General features: G+C 36.4%; 1 protein-coding gene across 10 annotated transcripts in view; it reads right to left on the minus strand.

The window, feature by feature from the left end:
• Positions 1 to 21678, minus strand: part of PPFIA2 (PTPRF interacting protein alpha 2) — a 289129-nt gene that overhangs the window by 182451 nt on the left and 85000 nt on the right. For 3 of the 10 annotated variants that reach the window (XM_054279145.1, XM_054279154.1, XM_054279128.1), the window contains exon 1: positions 12275 to 12701. The exons of 6 other annotated variants lie outside the window; for them this stretch is intronic. In XM_054279145.1, coding sequence (XP_054135120.1) covers positions 12275 to 12355 — 81 coding nt within the window. In that variant the 5' untranslated portion in view covers positions 12356 to 12701. Of the gene's footprint in view, positions 1 to 12274; positions 12703 to 21678 lie in introns of those variants that run through there. One more of the 10 variants, XM_054279137.1, reaches the window with a different exon arrangement.

Below are 21678 nucleotides of genomic sequence, written 5' to 3' on the forward strand. Positions count from 1 at the left end.
CTGCTCCAAAACACTTCAGTTTAAGTGTCACAACCTCATTATGGCACTTCATGAAAAAAAGCCCCAAACCAATCAAGCAACTAAAATGCACAAGTCTTGCAGTGAAGGCAGAAAATATTTGAGAGCAGCAATGTTCTATGCTACTGAGCCTAGTGACCATGCAAACTGAGCTACAGGTGCACCTGCAAGATCTTATCTAAAAGAGTATCTGACAATTGGTGGCATAAACACCTTTACTGATTTCACTTAATTTGCCTATTTTTTTTTTAATGAACTGAATAGATAGCAAATTTGCAATCAGACTTTAGTCCTGTGAAGACACATGGAAGCTTATAGTAAAGGACCTGGAAATCAATAGTCTGTCATAGAGATGGGGGATTTTTAAATTTTTTTTTAGCATGAGGATTTTTTTCAAGATAGCTCATTTAAAAGTGATAAATAAGAACATGGATTTTTCCATAAGCATTTTCTTTGAAGTTCTGAATTGCCTTTTCTCCTGCTTAAAATACACTAAGTTTAATATTGCTCTACTAAATCCCTTCACAATTGTTCTAGAGACAGAGTCACAGACCATGCTGGAGTCATGATGATTTGATTTAGTAATTCTGATTGACTGAAAGAGTGCAAACTGCTTTCTCCAGAAGGTTGTCTGAAGAGATAAATTCTTGGTACAGCCCACCAAACATAAATGCAAACAGGGTCAGGAGCTGATGTTAAAGGCTATAATGTACCTCAGATTCCCCTCTTTATAAAGGAAAGCAAAGAGCTGATGCAAATTGCAGCAAAAGACAGACTATTGGGGGGAACATATATTTTCCCTTTTCCTCTATTTTTAGTAATAACATGCAAAAATTCTTACAGATAAACATTGGATTTAGGTAGAAAGTGCCTATATGAAGAGGGAAGGGCATTTAAAACTAGATAATTCAATGAACTCTACCACTGGCTGAATAAAAAAGATTGCTATTTTACAAAGATTAGAGATTAAATTTGACATAAAAACATTACTGATAGTTTTATGCTTCCAGAGGTTTAAGCTTCCCTCTAAAAATTGCCTTTGAATGATAAAAAAATTGTAAGTAATGGAAGGATAGTTGGTTTCAGAGATCTCATAAATCTCCTCACAAGCCATAAGTGAGAGAGAGGATGAAACCCAAATCACAAACATGCAGTGGAGCTGGGCAGCTCGAAAAAGGGAAATCTACCGTGTTCCCAGTCTCAGGAGATGAACATACACTCTACTGTCATCAGATGTGCTGATGTGATTTATTTGAGACACAAATGTTGATGTTGACAGTTTTACTTCAAGCAACACGTCTGTATATGTGTATTTAGTGTAAGTTACTAATTTCATTATTTTGCTGAGCACAGTTTAGCAGATATTTTGCTTTAGGCTTCACCGTTCATCACAGTGCTAGCCAATCTATCCAAGGTTTCAGGCCAACAAGAGGCCATATTATGTTTTCAAACCCTGTGAGATACAGAATCACAGAATCAACTAGGTTGGAAAAGACCTCTGAGATCACCAAGTACAACCCATTACCTTGTCAACCAGACCATGGCACAAAGTGCCACATCCAGTTGTTTCTTAAATACCTCCAGAGATGGTGACTCCACCACCTCCCTGGACAGCCCATTCCAATGCCCAGTGACCCTTTCCATGAGCAATTTCTTCTTAATGTCCAACCTGAACCTCAGCTGGTGCAGCTTGAGTCTGTGTGCTCTTCTCCTGTAGCTCCTGTCTGTGAGAAGAGACCGACCCCCACCTGGCTGCAGCCTCCTTTCAGGGGATGCAGAGAGTGGCTGGGTCTCCCCTGAGCCTTTTCTCCAGGCTGAACATCCCCAGCTCCTGCAGCTGCTCCTCCCTGGGCTGGCGTTCCTCACCCTTCACCAGCCTCACTGCCCTTCTCTGGACACGTTCCAGCATCTCAGCATCCTCCTAAAGTGAGGAGTCCAGCCCTGGGCACGGCACTCGAGGTGCAGCCTCACCATGCAGAGTACCAGGGACGGTCACTGCCCTGGTCCTGCTGGCCACACTGTTCCTGACACAGGCCAGGGTGCCATGGCCACCTGGGCACGCTGCTGGCTGCTGCTCAGCTGCTGTTAATCAGCACCCCCAGGTCCCCTCCTGCCTGGGCACTGTCCAGCCACCCTGTCCCCAGCCTGCAGTGCCACCTGGGATTGCTGTGGCCAAAGTACAGGACATGGCACTTGGTCTTGCTGAACCTCGTTTCATTGGATTCGTTCCATGGATCCAGCCTGCCTGGGGCTTCTGCAGAGCCCTCCTACCCTGCAGCAGATCAACACACACCCCCAGCTTGGTGTTGTCTGTGAATTTCCTAATGGCAGACTCAATTCCCTCATCCCCATCCTCAGTAAAGACACTAAACAGGGCTGTGCCCAAAGCTGCTCATGGGGGATGCCCCCAGGGACCATCCAGCAGCTGGGTGCAGCACCATTCACCACCACTCCTTGGGCCCAGCCATCCAGCCAGCTCTGACCCCAGTAAAGGGTGCACTGTCCAAGCCATGGGCTGCCAGCTTTTCCAGTGTGCTGTGGGAGATGGTGTCAAAGGCTTTGCTGAAGTCTAGGTACACAACACCAACAGCCTTCCTCTCATCCACCAGATGGGCTACCTCATCATAAAAGGAGATCAGGCTGGTCAGGCAGGACCTGACCCTCCTAAATCTATTCTGGCTGGGTCTGATCCCCTGGATGTTCCCTTGAGTGTGATCACACTTAAGATGATACATCAAAGCTATTCACTGAGTTCATCTGGAACTCGTGTTCCCAACCACAGGAAATAGAGGTTCAATTACTAACCTTAAATAATTTTCTGTGTCCATTACTAATATAAAAGTATGGTAAAGAAAAGCAGTTCCCATAACAACGCAACAGAAATCTTTTTCTTTATCAAAACCATACATTAATAGTTTTTTATTTGCTCAGAAATGTCAGATGTTATTAATAATTTTCTCCACATATTATTTATTTTATAATAGAGTCAAAAGAAAGCAATAAAACACATTGCAAATAACATGCATGGAAGAGATTCATCTGAACCCACTGTATGACATTAGAGAGTGAACATAGTCTTTATCAATATAGTTGTATTGACAGAGGTTAGCTCACAGAGGGCAGCTTATCTTCCTGGACTCCTTCAAAGAAATATGCTCTCCTAGAACCTGATTTGGGACTGACAAATCTTGGTCCTTACTCTGAAATGCTGTTTATCAGGTCCTGCCATTCAACAAATCAAGCCTACATGAGTGTTTTGTTACCTATCAGGCAATCTGAAGCAAAATCCCTGTTGTCTCAACTCACTTTGGTTTGCAATGTGATTTCAGAGTGCAGTACATACTAATGGAGACATGAATACAAGAATCCAGAACAAGTACCTTCCCTTGCTCCTTGGTTAGGCTCAGAGCACCTGCATATCCCTACAGATACCCACACCTTCAATGCATTTCCAGAGCTACTGACATCTCCTCACTGCCCTTCTCAAAGCTTTGCTCAGTGCCAGCAATGTTGAGGCTGATGGTGTAGACAAAGTCATTCCTCACACTGTGCCATCACGATGCATGCAGAATACTTAATCAAAAATATAAATACAAATTAATTTATACTTTGTTAGACCCATCAGTAGGAGTAACACATTTCACAGGAATAAGCACTCTTAGTCATGCAGAACTGTAAAATTCCTCTTAGTGTAAAAATAACACAGAACGCTTAAGTTTCCATGAATCATTAATTTTAATTCTTCCAGTGAAAATACTGAATCCATATTCTTCTCATTAGTTTACACCTTTGAGTGAATCACAGTTCAACTGAATTTTGCCAGCTGTCACTTTAAAACAATCCTAGCCTCACAGTCCTCCCTAAATGTTCTGCTAAGTATAACTGCCAATTGAATATTGAACTATACAGGAATAGATGAGGCAAAATAAAATTTATTTACTAAAATCAGTAGTAAGAAATTTAGGATTAAAAATACTGTGATGTATACTAACACTACTGCATTCAAACTGAAAATACAACCTATAAATAAAGGTAAAATTATTACTTTAATGCTTCTATCACAATAATTTCCTACAAAAAGACATATCTATAGGCATAGTTCCTCATAAGTTCCTCAGCAAAAATTTAATTCACCTCTCAAAGTATTTAAAACCATTAAAATCACTTAAGCACTTTGTTTCTTGCTTTAAATAATAGGATAGTTCAATATGCCAACTATTTTGTGTTTTCTGCCTTCATCTGCTTTCTTTCCCTGCTTTAAGACAGATGTAAGAAAAAGAAGAAATTTTCAGTTAGATCACCCACCTTTCACCATCATCACCTGATACTGTTCATAGTGAATAAATTATGAGTATCAGGCAGGCAACAGATTTTCTCACCCTACAAATTTCTCAACAATGCATAAAAAGACCTTGAGGAAAAAGTGCATTATATAAAATAAATTAATACAGCTCTAGGATGGTAGTGTCCCCTGCTTGGTCCAATGTATAGAAATCAAGAAGGCAGTGGCAGTAGGATCTAGATATGAGACAACTACTGGGAATTTATTTGAAATGTGCAATGAAATCAGCCAATTACTTACACTCTCCTCTCAGACAGGGATGGGGAAGTTTCATCAGTGCTGTATAGCAAGACTGGTAATATTCATCAGGGGAAAAACCTTGTCATTTCCAACAGATTGTCATCTCAATTTATAAGATGATGAGAATATTCCTCCACAGAGAAATAAACAGTCTGTGCTCTCTCAGAACAGGGTATGCCTATATTGTTTTGGTCTTCCCTATAAAGAATGCTTATTATCTGAAACTCTATACAGCTTGGATTCAGTTGGACCAACCAATACCAAACCAACACACATTAATGTATAATAATCCTTAGTATCCTTAATTGTCTGGAAAGCACCAGTACATTTCTTTATTTTCCATGCAAATTATGGTAAAATAATTTATCACTGAAAGCTCTTCCGAAATTGAGGCAGAAACATGGTTTTCTAGCTATGATTCAGAAACTGTACCACGATCCTATTTCTGGAATAGGAGGAAAGCACTCCCATTGCTATTCCTCCTACTGGTCCCCTGCTTTTATTGGTCACATCCACTCAGCTGCAAAAGAAATAGCAGCTCTGGTTTTGCTCCACTGCTTCTGGAAGAAAAAGAAAAGGTAGTTTCTGACTTTATCTCATTACATTGCAAAGTAGAAGTGGCCACACTCTATACAACAGGAATTCCACATAGCAAAGTTGCATTGACTGCTCTGCTTGGTTACTGTTTAGTTTCAACAAATAAAATAATGGTATTATGTAGAAAAAAATGTTTTTATGAAAAGCAAAGGCTACATGAAAATTTAATTGGGACAAAGACTTTAAGCTCTATCTTTCTATTTTGTTGTATCTATGTATTTAAAAATCCTATATTCTTCACTTACTCTAATTATTGTATTTTTTGAGCAAGCAACACACTTCACACTTCTCTACAACTGAAAAATACCACAGACAGTTCTGTGCTCAATTACTTTTTAAATTGATTTGGGGTTTTTTTTGAAAGCATGTGTTATATATGTGCACACAGTTAGTTTTGGCTTGTGGCTTTTGGCAAGAAAAATTAGTTTTCCTGATTTCTACTACTGAAATCATGATAATTAGGTTTATCTAAGAACCATAATGGTTCTCAGTTTTATCTTGTGTTTCTTCCTAGAGGAGGATGCAGATGTTACCTTTAGATCAAAACAGCCAGTTAATATTCAGTAAAGTCACCCTTCCCAGTTCACTGCATGCAGAGCAGATTCATAAAAACTATCAGACCATTTTATTGACTGGCTGGAAAAACAAACTATGGAAAATATTGGGCCATGCACACTCCTGATTTCCAAGCAGGCGGAGGGTAAATGCTGGGGCAGCCCCACAGCTGGGGCAGCTCTCAGCCCAATTCCAGCTGAAACTCAGAAGCCAACCAGAATACAAGTACCTTTTCAGAGATAGTCTGTGGAGCATTGGTGTGGATTGGGGTTAAAACACTGTCTTTACGAGCTCTGATGGCCACAAAATACAGTTCTCTGGCACAACAGAATTATGCAAAAAGAAAAAACCTGACTCTTGTGCAAACGAAATCATTTCTCTAGATACTCAACTCAAGGCACATTAAATACTTCACAGTAACACATTTTTAATGTGTTTTAGCTGAACACTTCAACAGTGTTCTTATTTTCCTGTCAGACTGAATAATTCTGTTCCACTTTTGGACTCCAACTGACACAATCTCACAAACTTAGTAAAATGATTAAACCTATTAATTGTCAATATAGCTGAACTGATTAACAAATGCACATTCTCCATTCTAGAAAGAATTCCACCAGATTAAAATTATTGTAGGTTTATTAGGCATAGCATGTTTTAATTCATAAAATTTTCAAATATTTATCCTTCAAAATTTTATAGCTGTGTACTGAGAATAATATTAATGTTTTCGATTACTGTCAGAATAACACTGCATTACCAGGTCTGTATTTGAGCAGAAAAGCTCTAGGTTTGTTCTCACCAAACTTCCAATAAAAGTACATATCACAGAATAATAAAAGAAATAACAGTAAATAACACTAACCTTGAATGTGAGAACATTTGTAATTTATTTCTGAATAAAAGAGCCTGTAAGCATATTTCTCACAACACCCCTCTGAAATCCTTAAATTCCAAAATGATATAAAACCCACTTGTACAGCTATAAATATTTCCAAGGTATTTGCAATGCAAATCACTTTATTATTGTCTCCTGCCTTTGCAACTGCCCAGATTTTTCAAAGACTACACAGTAAAGTACTGGTCCAGCACTACTATTTTCTGCCACTGTTAACATGTCAGAAGTCTTTAAAAACCACTTCACTGTCAGCCTTTCTGCCACTGTTATTTATATTCTCTAACACAGGATTCAAAGCTTCTGAAGGCCACAGCAACCTACATGATGTGCACCACAATGTCTGCCACACCAACCCAGCTGCTCTCCTGTTAAAGCTGGCCGGCCTTTCAGTGATGCTCACCATCCTTACTGCCACAAGCCACCACTTGGCTTGAACTTGAAGCTTTCACAAAGATCATGCCCCTAGCACTTCTACATGATGTTTCTGAAAAATGTGTACTGTGCCAGTGCCATAAATAAGAACAGAAGAATCTTTATTTAGACAAAACTAAGGGAGGAATCTCACGCCTGGCAGAGGCTGCTGGAAGGAGCTGCCCACATGCTCAGCCAGCTGAAGCTCAAGGTAAGACCAGATTCCACAGCTCTCCTATGGATGAGGTGACACAGGCCTGAAAGCATACACAATTTTTTGGCTCTCTTCTGAATGTGGCATATTTTCTACATGTGCAAGTAAGTCTGCATAGAGTAGGAACAGAGTCACCCAATTTTACAAGAATTTTGTTGTGGTATGAATGGTGAGATGCAAGGTGACTAATAACATCTCCATCACCTGGAATTTTAAAATTTTTTTTTCATAGCACTAGGTTATTTCTGCAAAGAAACTTAAAATCTGATTTCTTTGATACTAAATTGTATTGTACTGAAATATGTGAACCAACAAAATAGTTGAAAAGTCATGGCCTACTAAACAAGTGTACCATGGCATACCTACTAACTGTATGCTAATAAATACAATAAGAATTATAACAAGATACTTTCTCTTATAGAAGTGGCTTTTTGTTTCATTTACTATTTTCATATAAGATAAATGAAAGAAAATAGAATTAATGAAACAGCATAAAACAGAAGTTCTGGTTAGGTATATAGATAATTTAAATTACTAGTATAGATATTAACAGCATAACTAATGAGTGTATCTAGAATTTCTTATAGAATCTGGGGTGTTTTCCACAGGGCTCAAAGCAAATTGGGTTCCAAAAAGTAACATTTTTACTTGCATTCTGTTAAATCACTGTCTTTTAGTAACTTTTAGTTGCTAAGAAGTAACAGCCTGCAGAAATCCTTACAGTGGTGATAGATATGTTTTATGTATAGAAATGTTTCCCAGTTTCCCAGTAACCCAGTTTCACACTTTTGATCAGCAATGCACTTTTACAGGACTTCATAGTATATTTACAATTTTATGTCCCATGAATATTTTAGGATTTCTCTGCAGGTTTTTTAGAAGGTAATTTTATTTCTTTACTGACCTTCTGATAGTCAGATAACTTTAAAAAACTGCTTTAATCTTCCCTGGTTTCAGAAAAGACCAGCCCTCACTTTGCTACCTCTTAGCAAAAAGGAACTCACTCTAGCTGTCCTAGGAGTGCATTTATAAAACCCACATCTCATCTGACTATAAAATAGCCTAGTATTGCTTCCAACTCTTTAAAAGTTTTTGGTTAACATTTATGGAAACTGTTATGACAAAGTGCTGATTTCAAAGCTAAAGATTCAGCCGGAACCATGACACCATGCACTGCAGCAGTCTGAGGATGTTTTTTCCTTCTCTACTGCACATGCCTGGTTCCTAAGAAGGAACCTCCTGGCAACTCCTTTTACTTTCCATTTAGGTCTGTGCCTAGCTCTGGGCTTTGGATGTGTGCTTTGCTTCGTAACTGAAATTTGCAAGAGCTACAAATACTCATATTTGTAGAAAAACAAATCATAGAAAAACAGTCTTTTTGAATTTGAATTCTGTTGAAATCAACATCATGTACAATGTGAAGATACTTGGTATGTTCAGAAGTTGTGCATGGTAGTATTCACATGTGTTACTGTATACAAGCGATTTAAGAAAAGAAAAAAAAATATTGGATTTGACAAAGACCAACAGAAAGTTAAGTTGCTTTCAAATTACCAAAGCAGTATTAAAAAACCTTCAGAAGCAAAATATCAACTTTTAAAATTAAGTTCCTTTGTGCTGTGTTTTCATAAATAAAGGAACAACCCTCAAGGCCCCAATAAAAACAGATAGAATAAAAATATTTTTTCAGTGAATTAATGTTCCCAATTTCACAACCAATAATCAAGTTAAAAATATCTCCTTTCCAATCCAAACTTTTCCACCTGCATCATTACTAGATGCATATAACCATTGAATACAGCAAAATACATGACCAAGCAAAGAGCAAGGCAATGTTACTATTTTAATTTTGCTGTTTACAATGTTCATGAGAGATGCTCACTGTGGGACTCCTGGAAGCTAATTTATCCACCTCAAGTAGCAGAAACACTATCTTTCTATTAAGAAGCTTGAATGCAAAAATAAAGAAAATCACTGGTTTCTTTTATACAGCTGCAGAAGTCTGTCAAGGTTGGCACACAAAAATTGAGATGAAACACAGAGATATTGAAATACAAAGCACTAAATTTTGGTATTGCCCTGGTTATTATAAAGTTAAATCTTGTTCATAACAGCATTACAACTCCTTTGTTTTGTAAAATATATAACTTCTTTATATAAGCCCCTCTCATATATATTTTTTTTCTATTTTAATTGCTTTAACAAAATATACTCTAAGGATCAAAGCCTAAGTTTCTTTGCATTATAGCAGGTGGTTCAGGAAATACATTGAACCAAATCATGTTTTGAACATTTGCAGAGTTTCAAGATAAATTTCCTGAGCAGAACCTATTCCTACAGTAGGAATATCATGGCTTCTAGATAGAAGATATTGATGTAATTAGGGACAGACAATGGAGCATCAAGAACCTTCAGACAGTCTTTCAAACACTAACTCTGATTATTTCTAGCCCAAGTTCTTGGCTAGATGCAGACTGGGCTGTATGGGCCAGTCTGACTCCTTGGCCACCAGAATTCAACTTGGTCTTTTTTTCCTGAGAACATCAGTGAAATGCTGATAATAAAGTTACAACTTGCACCCCTGCTTTTTTTGCTTCTTTCAGTACCATTTTCATTGCTGAAAGAATTAATATTTTGTGTTATTGAATCAACACACAATTAACTGTTTAATCATTACATCAATGTACAAGGAAATCAGTAGCTTAATCACTCATTGCCATCCATCAATCCATGTTCAGGCCCTCATCTCACAATTTTTGTATTTGTTCAGTTTTGAACATGCTAGACATTGCTTTCACTAAGATTATTTTCACATATTTAGGTTAAATACTAGTGTACATATTTCAAATTAAGAACCATTAACCTGTCCTAAAACTTTGAAAGCTATTTAAACGAAACAGATCCTCTGTCTCAAAGAGATTCAATGTAACATATAGAAACAATAAAATAGGTAGGAAAAAAAAAAGTCGAAAGTACTCTAAAACAAATCAAAATAAGTAACAAGAATCATATAAAGTCCTTCTCAGCAATAATTACATTTGTAAGCAAAAACTGGAGCAACTCAGGGGGGAAAGAGAAGGCAGCGCAAACATGGTGGTCTAAAGCTACAAGACAAGGAATGAAGCCAAAGCAAGAACTGCAAAGTTGCTTCACATCACTTTATATTGCACATATATAAATAAATAAATGGGGAAAAGATTTGAAAAGGACATCACAGGACAATACAGACTCTCTTTGGTTGATTTTTATTTTTTTTATTTTTCTTTTACTTTTCAGGGGTTCTTTCAGCACCGACAACACCAAGCTGTTCTAGAACACAAACACGTACTGTCCAGAATTAACAGCTTTACGTTCCAAGATAATTTAACTCTACATTGTTCATTAAAGTATCCAGGATGCAACAGGAAATTTAGTTCTACTTTCCTTTTATTTAGTGACCCCTTAGCTCAAAAATCTGCCAAAGAAATAATTTTGTAAAGAGAATTTTTTGCATGTGGGATAATGTCTACAGTAATCACAGGGACTGCTAGTAGCAATAATACATATTGTCAAAAATATATATACTTTAGTACTTACTTCCATAAAGTATCACAAAACAAGATACTCAGTTTAGTCTCACAACCAAGCATCCTAATTTTTGTGACTTTTTCAACTCGACATACTCAGAAAGAATACCTGAGGTCAGGAACTGTGTTTAAGAGCATTGCTACAGGAGGCTGTACAGAATATTTAGATGTCAATGTGTGGGAAAAGTAGTCATGCTGTAGAGGAACAGGCCTGGGGCACTCATGTCTCTGAATCACTGCCAGGATCAGCAGATCGTCACTGTTAGGAGGAGGCCGTTCTTTCTGTACAGCCCTCAACTATCATTTGACACCACTGTAAGAAGGGCAAGACAGCACAATTAAAAACAAAGGAGACAAGAATGAAATGCAGTTATTGGGCCTAAAGAATGCTGTACCTGGATTTTGTAACAGAAGTTTGCTATTCATTTTATAATCAACTTTTATGATCATCTTTGCTTCAGATTGTTTGTTCTGGTCATATGCACAAGGTTTATTACATGTAAAAGAATCCCTCTATAACAGCATAAGTACTGAAAAAGACAAACCTACTAGGCAATCAGGAGAAGGAAGGATATTTAAATCCTAACTGTCTCAGAGGCTGAGCTGAAAAAGCTGTTGCCACTTTAAGTTAAGGGAGTGTTTGATTTGCCCTGCAGGGCCAAAATGCTCTAAGGACCATCTGGGGCAGGGGTGTGTGTGAGGGTTTTTTTATTCTTGTTTAATCTTAGTGTAGGATTACATAGTTTCTCAGAGCCAAGATACTGAAGATTACTTATAATGAACTGCTACTGGAAGATGGTTGTAATTAGACTGGTTTGCAATTAAAATACAGAGCATAAAATACATTTTTTACCTTTAGCTAAGCACACAGCCTTATTTACCTGGATGAGGCAAATCTTGGCTTAAAATTGAGACCCTTAATAATCCTACTAATAGATTCTGCTGTTTTATCAATTGCACATGTATTACTATTCATGGGAATCAAATTAGGCATCAGCTAGCATGAAATTACATTCAGGATTAATATTAAAGAAATCTAGACAGGTACAAAATTCAAAGTTTTTAAAATATATTTTGTATAACATGACTTTGGAATTTCTGGTAATTTCAACAGAGTGCTTATCTAAACGAAACAGAAAGACAGTGTGGGTCCATGTAAGGAACTATAAATCTAATTAATTGCTAGATGATATTATTATTGGAAAGCACAAACAATAGCAAAATCACAATAAATGTAATTTTGTGTTAGTATAGGAGCAATTACATGCTGATTTTTTTAAAGCAGCAAACTGATTGTGATGATACTGATTTTTTACATTTTTTTCTCCTACCTATACAAAACTAATGAATACATAAGCTTCTTAACATATTAGCTACTCTTATTCAAAGTTTACCCATCGCTTTAAATCCTTTCAGTTTTATTCAAGTTCACTTACCTGAAAAGTATAAAACCGGGTCCCATTAGGAGGATGCACTTTAGGAGAGGCAGAGACAGTGTTCATATCCGAGAATATCATTTCTGATCACACACAATACAATCCACAGAGAGCTACAGATGCAGAGCAGAGTGCTAAGCTCGGAGACAAATCCTTTTATACATTTAGGGAGGCAGTTGGACAAAATTCCGTCTGCCCCATCCGTTCAGACGTACGGTGACAGCGCTTTGAATTCCTCACTCCTGCATCTGTGAGCCAAACTGTGAGGTCATTGCTCCCTGACCTCCAGCTCAGCTAGCCCCTCGTAATACGCACGGTGAATAAAAATTAGAAATGCCAGAGAAAAGAGAGCCAGAACCTACAGTACATGGAGCTTGTGCAGAATCTGGCAACGCTTTGGACCTGCCCATCTGTTCTCAGTGATAATCACCTCCCTCCACCACAGCCTTGCAAAGTGATTATGCTAAGCATCCCAGTTAACCAATAAAACACAGTTTCATTTCAAGCAAGCGTGCACAGTGAAAAACAGAGGACCTCTTCTGACTAACCTGAAGCATGCCTCGTGTTCAGTTTCTAGCTGTATTTGATAACAACGATAATTTTATCACTTCAGTTGCTGACAGCTATGTTAACACATACAGCTTGCTTTAAATAACACAAAGGTGGCTTTTTTGTTGTTTTAACTGTCTTGCCTAGAAAAAAAAATAAATTGTGTATTGCTCTCCAAATTAGTATTTTTTACATTTCTTAATTTTTGGTGCTACTACCGGAGAGAAATACATATTTGTGAGACTGTTTACAGAGCTATAGTCAGTTTAAATATAATACACATTATAAGCTTCTCTTTTGTCTTTTTTTTTCCTAATTATTTTTTCTCCTCTTCTGTCTGAATGTCTCTTGAAGAAAGGTTTACCTAACTGCTAAGTATAAGGTTGGAATTTTATTCTGAGCCTTACTGTGCTTAGTAAAGCTATAGACCTGCAGGTTAATTCATTAGCTATACACAAGATGTTTTAAAGAAGTTATTTTTTTAAAGCTGATAATACTTGTGAACACCTGCACTGAACATTCAAAAATCATTCATCACATCTTTTCTTCAAACACAGATCGTTTGAACTACATGAAGATGATAAAGAAAGTAATATCCAAAGAACTTGGCACCTTTCAGCAACAAAAAATAAGTGTTCAATATACAAAAAATTGAGAAGCAGGGTTACAGAAAGGAGCAAAATTGTAAAGTGGTTGCAGAACTAACTTTGCATGTTCTGTCAAGTACTTTGTATTTTATTCAGAAGGTTTAAAAGAGAGAGAAAAAACACTTAATAAATGGTACTTTCAAAAGGAGCTTGTCAAAATTCTAAAAGCCTTCTGAGTTGCCAGGCTGCCTATGTTTTTTATTCTGTTTTATCCTAATGCTTTTAGCAATAGGAGATAATGCAGCTTCTAAAGTAAAATGACTATGAAAGGAGTTGGAAAAGATGCAGAGATGTCTGTCTGTTTAAATGTGTCAGAGTGGTGCATACTGCAATAATGTTTTGTAAGTCAAAAAGAAAAAAATCTTCTCAGATCCTATTTATACCTATTCATAACAATTTCTTATAATTACCATGTTATGGCTTCTATAACATTTCCAGAATCAAGGCAAAACTACTGTCTGGAACATTTTCTTAAGACCTAGATTTCAGATTACAGTGTATTCTCCCGTCTTTGATTCCTCTTGCAGAGGATCTAGATGCTTGTATTAGCAAAGAGGCCCCTCAGCTGGTCAAATGAAAGATACCAGTTTGTTTATAATCTGAGTAGAGTATCTTTTATTATGAGCTGATAGTTTCTTCTTTATAATATCCCTACCAAACACGTGATATTTCTCCACAGTGCAATGAAGAAAGTTTCTTTTATGGACATTTAAAATGGCTTGCCCTGGAAGAGGACAGAAGTTTACATCAGAGTTTCATCACCAAATGCATAATTTGAAGAATTCATGTGCAAATTCCCATGTACATTCCTTCATTAGACAACCACTTTCACTACTCAGTAACTGCACCTATTACCTTGAACTTCTTTTGCTTCAACTTTCATAACTTTTAATCCTTGTTTCTACCAGGGATATAGAAAACTCAGTTCATTTTCTCATACTGGCATGTGCTAAACCTTAAGGTAGTTAATTCACAGTTAAACCCAACTACTTTAGTCACAGTTACAATAATGCCTTTCATGACCATAACACTGTTGCTGTATTTAGACTTGCTAGTGCCCTGTTTGTCCCTATTTGTTCCTCTAGGACAGCACACCTTTTTTTAGATTCACCTTCCACTGGGAGCTCTTACTGGGATCACTGTTCACCGTGTCTTGGCTGCCTGTTACTTGAAAAATGCTATTCAAAATACTGTTCCTGGTCCTTTATCTGTTGTTTTGGCATTCCTGCCTAGGTGAAGAAATTTGCAGTTAAAAAACCTGCCACCAATGCCACCACAAAAAAAAAAAAAAAAAAAAAAAAAAAAAAAAAAAAAAAAAAAAAAAAAAAGCGACGGCTCCCCATGCTTGCATTTCAGTTCCAATAAACATATTTCCTTATCTAATCAGTATAAATCTGGAGAAAAGGCATAGCAGTTGTTCTAACTCTCCACTAACTCACTAACTTCCACCTGTGAGGAAAGGTAAAGACTATGAATTTTCTTCTAACTACAATAGAGACAACATCACATTCTTGTAGTGTCCTCATGGAATCAGAATGTCATTTTGGTGTAACCCTCAAAACAGATTGAAAATGTTTGTTTACAGCAGTTTTTTTCTGAAAAATATGAAACAAGCCTCCTGTCAGGAAGCGGTTAGAGCACCAGTAAATTCAGTAAAGCATGAAGTGATGCACGGCAGAATGAGTGTTCACAATTACAGAAAGAGTCATATTTCAGAAAAGCCAGTGCCCCCAAAGCTGGGATTCAGCAATCTCCTCAGAACAAGGAGCTGGAGCCAGGTCTCCCACGTCAAATTGAATGCAACAATGACTAAGGAGGGTATCAAGCAACATGTACTGAAAAAGAGCAGAAAATGGAATGGAAGGAAACTGAAGAGACCCAACAGGACTAACAGAGAAAGACCATGACTACAGCTCAGTGGATGCAATCCCCATTCAAATATTTGCTCCCATGAATCTTCCAATTAATGATTTAATTATTCCATAAACTGAGACTTGTAGCGAAGGAAAAAAAAAATCTCCTGCAGGAAAAGAAAAAGTTCTACATGCTTAAAAATATGAGATATGGCAATGCTTCTGAGATGGCTTTAGTTTCAGTTACTTTTGAATGTATGAGTTATCAAGCACTGAATATGTATCATATGAATTATTTTGAACTATACATTTTAGTTATCTACTACTCTCCAAAATGTTCAGTGGGATTACTCAATTTTTTAAGTTCATTTTTTTATGTGTAGCCTCTGATTTTTGATAGTTCATACAAAACACAAGATATTTTTATATATATAATATTTATTTATTTGTTTTTATTTACATACATATATAATATAAAAAAAACCCAGTAAGTTACACATCCAAAAGGAAGGCATATATATGTATATATCAGATGATTATGTAAAGTCCTTTGAAAATTCAGGGACACTAATACAAACCCTTCTATTTCTGACTGCAGAGACAAGATGCACTTTTTAAAATTGATGAACACACTTAGCTTCTTAATGTGCTAGTGCTTGTGATATATAGTTTCTCTTCAGACTATGTAGTGCAATATAAAGCAGATGTTTTGAGTTAAGATTTAAATCACCAGCTCTTATTGAATTAGGTGAGTAATTATCCAGAAACAAGGACTTTTATCACATATTACTCTTATTTCTGTCTCTCTTTCTGTCTCTGTCAGGGAAAGCCATGTTAAAGAAACATGTCTTCCTCCAAGAGCAGTGTGAGTATGTGATTTTCAGAACATTAGAGAGCTTTCACATTAAACCACTAGACCTACTTCACAGACTCAGAAAAACCCAACTAATCTTCCAGTATTGCCAACACTGTAGTTGCATTGATGATTCTGTATTATCTTCTGTTGTAGACACCAAAATAGAGGGAGTATCAGATGATATGTTACTCATCTGGCTTAAAATATCCTGATTTTGCTTTAAATTGAAAAATGTTAATGTTTAAAGAGTTCTGTTTTCCAACAATTAATGGCTGGAAATTATGGTAAACCTTTACCACAGTTCAGAATAAAAGATAGTCAATTTCATATCAAATTTTAACGACTATCTTCATGAAGTCACACATGAAATCAAATTGTTTTTTATATCCAAATTTATTTACAGTTCTTTTCAGCTTATTTAATGAAGTTCTATGCCAAAAATATTTCTTCTTTCCCCCATCAACAAAGCAACACAAACCCAAAACCTGATGAATATACTTTAAAGAATGTATAAAACCCACACATATGAAGCTTCAGAAAGTAACCATTTCCAGCTGGTATAGCTCCCAGAAAGCAAAGTGGGAGAATTAAAGACAACGAGACATGGAACAAGGAAATTCTTGCTCCCTTTCAGGCTCCTAGTACTAACAGAAAATTTCCATCATTGGTCTTTGCTGTTTCTGAGTATGCAAATACCAGCATGTACCAGGAAGTGTCTCACAAGAACAAGTGCTGGTACCAAGGCAGTATGAACCTATGAGCCCTATTTTAACTCTGAACATGAGGATTTGTGTAACCCTTGACGACAAGTACACTGCAGGGCAAACAGATCTTCCCTTAGAAGTAAAAACTATACAGTTTAGCATATCAGAAATACTAAAGGATAAAACGTGTCCCAGCAGGTTTATTCTGTATGATGGCTTCCCTTTCAAGCATGAGAACAATGAGAAAACTTTCACAGGAACTGCAAGTATGAACACAACTAATTTTTAAAGTAATCTGACTTTGTTGCATATAGTGAAATATTTTAATGTATTGCATTTGCTTTGAAAAAAACAGTCAGCATCAATGAATCAACTTCAAACTCTTGTTACCATTTTTCCTTTAAATGGCAAACTTGAGAATTAATTTAACTAACATTAAGTATCTCTAGCTATGAAAGGTCAATACAGTTAAAATTGTTCATTCAATATCTAAGCTAGTTTATGAATACAGAACATATTTTGTACAACCTATCAAGTATGCATTCCATAATCAACAAAGGCAACCATATAGAAGGCAATCATAATGACACTAAGTCCAAAAGATACCATTTGATTGCTTGTGCAGGAGCAAAATTTCCCTTTATTTTGTATTCTGGACAAGCAATTTTTGACCACAGCTAGGACGCCTGTGCAACACTGCTCTACAATATTCTGGTCATCACAGGTGTAAGAATTATTTCTTCCACTCTGAAGGCTTAACAATTAAATAGTTCTATATCTGAATCCCTTTCCACAAGGTTCAACAAAGCCAGGATGGAATATTCAAAGCACCATTCCATTTTTCTTGAAACAACTCAAGTTCCCAGCACTGGATCTATGCTTCCTCTGTATAACTCAACTATGAGTAAATCAAGATTACACTTGAGGCTTATTAGGTAATTGAAATGAACATGATATAAACACTGGTTTTATCTATTTTTAAGTTATGTGTTGATGACAGTTACTGACTGAATCTAAAAAGGAAATAGAATGAAAACTTAATGCTTATATATAGAGAAGTATGCTGGACTTTAGGCATAATGTGAGAGTTGAAGGAGGAGAGGATGCTAGAGTTGTGAGAAAGTGTAGTGAACCAAACCAAAAAAAATTGAGAGGTTTATCTCTGAAAATTAATTAATACCTGATTTAAAAAAGGTATTAATTTTCTCTTCTCCACAACTCTTGGGTTTCAAGTGCCAATAGCACAGATATTAAGCTATATTTGCTATGTATAGTGGTCCTCTGCCACTCACTTTTGATGCCAGGACTACATTTCTGTTTTCTGACATGACTACACATTTCATGACAAAGTCTTGATGCTCCATGGAATCAAAGACAATTTTTTAATGTAGAATCAAAGAAGTGACTGCCTTTATGAACATTTTTAACATTTTGGTCAAATTTAACATCAACTCTAGATGAATCAAGACCAAAACCTCCAAAGTAATGTGATCCCAGACAGTAGAAAAGATATAATGCAAACAACTAACTTGTTATTTCACTATGTGTCAAATCACTTGGGTGTCAGTTTTGCTATTCATGCTTTAAGTTGATTATATTGCAACATTATACACAGTGGTATCACAGCACTTGGCAAAATACAAGTAGTTTCTTATCAACAAATGTAGAATCTAAATCATGTGCATTACTGCGAAGGATCACAGCACATTAAGGATGAGTGAAATTAGGAAAGAACGTAAGATGATAATCGTTGCCTATGTATCATCATCAGCAGAGTGGCCTTTTCTTTTTAAGTGAACATCTTAAATTATGTGTCTCATGCTGAGGATAAAAATAGGATGAAAGCCTATGAGGGAAAAACAGAAGAAGAAGATACAAGTTTGAGATAATGTGTTCAGGCACTACAACCCTTACTGTGAATAGATATCCTCTCTAACCTTCCTATCCTCCCTTTGGAAAATTATTTTTCTTCTTAACAGTATTATTTTATTTATTTTCATTGTAATAACTTATTTTATACTGCAATTGTTATGCAATCTTTACATAGAGATGTATCCTGTTCTGGAAGTATAAAAAGTGTTCAGAGAGTAAACTACTAATGAAAATGAGTAATAGAATTTTATCTAGATGATAAAGGCTGTCAGGAAAGCTTGTGCCAAGGCAATTGTTTTTGTTATTTATTTCTATTTCTACTCCATCTGGAAAGTATCTTTTGTCATAATGAGTGATGCGAGTTGCAAAACTGGTCCTTTGAGTAAGGACTTACAGAAATGAATCAAAAGCTAAAAGTCATGACTGATTAGTCCCATACTTTGCATGGGAACTGGAAATACTATCTTGAATAAGGATTGTGGACATCAGCAGGCCTTTGCCAAAGGAGGACTGTTTGTTGACTTTCTCCATTAAAATTTCATAATTTTTCTATACTGTCAGTGAATATATTTCTGAATGAAATGAACACAAACTTGAAAAGTAAGAATAACAAAAACAAACCCATAAAACTACATAATCATGCCTTCTTTCACATTGTGAAAAAATTGAAATCGTACTGATTGGGTAATGGAAGTCCCTTAAGTAGATTTACCCTGGTAGCTTTTCTGGCCTGAAGGTAAAAGAGCAACAATCCTGAATGTGATCACAACCTTTGGAGTTGGAATTTGTTGAAGAAGTGTTAATATTGACAGTCATACCCCCAAAAGCAATAACTAATTGAATTGTTTAATCAATGACATCTTTCATCTAATTTTCAAGGATGCTTAGTCTCAAAATGCCATTTTGAGCATTTAGGTCTCACTGTTGCACATTTAATAGGCAAAGCACTTGGAGTGACTGAGTAACTTTGAAAATGTCAGACCCGTTGCTGCAACTTTATTCACAAAATGCAGTCTCCTAAAGAAAATGTAAAATTCCCTTTTATAGCTAGATACAAGCAATAAAACATTTTATTGCCTTTTCTTTCTTTAAGTACATGGCACAAATGAGTAATAATATATTAGCTTGAAAAGACCTCAAGATTTTGCTATGGTGCATATTTCCTCATTGTCATCCATATGGCTTTGTAAGTGGTCACGGTAGAGTCTCTTCTAAAAATGTATTCCATCTGTGCTTGTCCTTAACCACTTGATGCCATTTTCCCTTCTAAAAGTGCAGTTGCAGTGTTTGTGTGCTGATACTGTCTAAAATCATCTTTCCAGCAGAGAAAACATTGGGGACTATAAAACAAAACTGTCAATCCAACCTGAGGGCAAATGGCTGCTCCAGATCTTGACTCAGCACACTTTCATTTCCCCTTAAAAACTGTTATAAAAATATAGAATGATCCAGCAACTGCATAGCTATATTAAGTAGAAGGAAATGTTGCATTTTTCTGTGCAAAAATCATGACATACAAATACAGCTGAAAGATTTCTCAGAATAAAACCTTCATAGTATAAAACCACCATTTTCCCAATCTTTAGGCTGAATAGTTTCAAAACTTGCTAAATCCCAAAAAAGGACTTTCTAAGTCTTAATCTTCATAATAGTCACCTTTTTGTAAACATGCTTTGGAAAAAAAAAAGGAGGATAGGATATTAAATATTTCTAAAACATAAGAAAAGTAAAATTATTATCTATTTCCTTTCTGCATTGAGTCAGGATGACTTCAAAATTTATCATATAAATGACTAAGCAGCATTATTCACAATTCATCTTGCCATGCATCTAAAAAGGGCTATAAGCAATGGAATGTATATGTTCTTAACATTAACCTGTATCTCAAGGTAGAAAACTGAGATGAAGATGAACTGCTAATCAACAAACATTTGTGCCAATATTAAATGAAGATAGAAATGCTATTATTATGGATCACAGTCTAAAAACCTACCCTTGGACAGGAAAAATAGCTACTTGATAAAAGCATAAAAATGTAGTGAAACCTAAATTAAACGCTGTGATACTGACAGGGTACTGCTCTCATCTAACAGGACCTTGTCCCTTCTATATGGGAGAAGATGACTATTGCCTGGTGTTCTGCACTCACAGCTCATTTTGAAAATGCTTAAAGCTTAGTGGTATGATTATAAAGTTTTTAGATCAAAAGAAGAAAATTATTCATGGACAGAGAATCTCCGGTGGAACGAGAGCAGATGGAAAGCTGGGAATTATATGGCTGCTATTGAGCCAGGACACGTTGAAATCTCCTTGCCAAGGGAAGGTAGCCTTTACATTTCTTTCTTTCATGGAAGCAATGGCAAAAGTGAACCCTGGCATCTTCTGCTAGGCTTTATTTGCAGTGGAAGAGACCGTGCCTCTTGTGTGTTCCCACAGGCTCCCTTTACAGCCAATAAAGACAGGCACTTTCAAGGGGCACTGTTTCTGACCTATTTTAGATGTCTATTTTAGTTTGAGATGAATCACACTACAGAGGTGGGAGGCAGTAAAGACAGAAATGCCTACGCTCTAGATATCTGAAGTTAGGTGCAGTGAATCCTACCCTGGGAGCCTGAACTGAATGTTAAACAAGTTAACAAAACATGGCAAGAAGATATTATGATCAGTGACAAAACCCCCACCACTGATTAAGTACACCCAAGGGAAAATTACTATCAGAAATAATTTTTGTATAACTACATGAGGCAAAACTAAAACCACACAAACCCCCAAAATGGCTTTTCCTATTTTCCTGAAACAAATTATGTGAAAAGCAACATCTGCAGCAACAAATTCACAGTCACGTCCAGATTGAGTCTGCTGCTATAATCACACAGAAGATTAACATCCCAGACTAAGATACAAAAGACTGTGGAGCATGGCA

The sequence above is a fragment of the Melozone crissalis genome, unplaced genomic scaffold (genome assembly GCF_028551555.1).
Source record: "Melozone crissalis strain CALT ecotype California unplaced genomic scaffold, PUWL_Pcris_2 ptg000004l_1, whole genome shotgun sequence".
NCBI classification, from domain to species: Eukaryota; Metazoa; Chordata; class Aves; order Passeriformes; family Passerellidae; genus Melozone; species Melozone crissalis.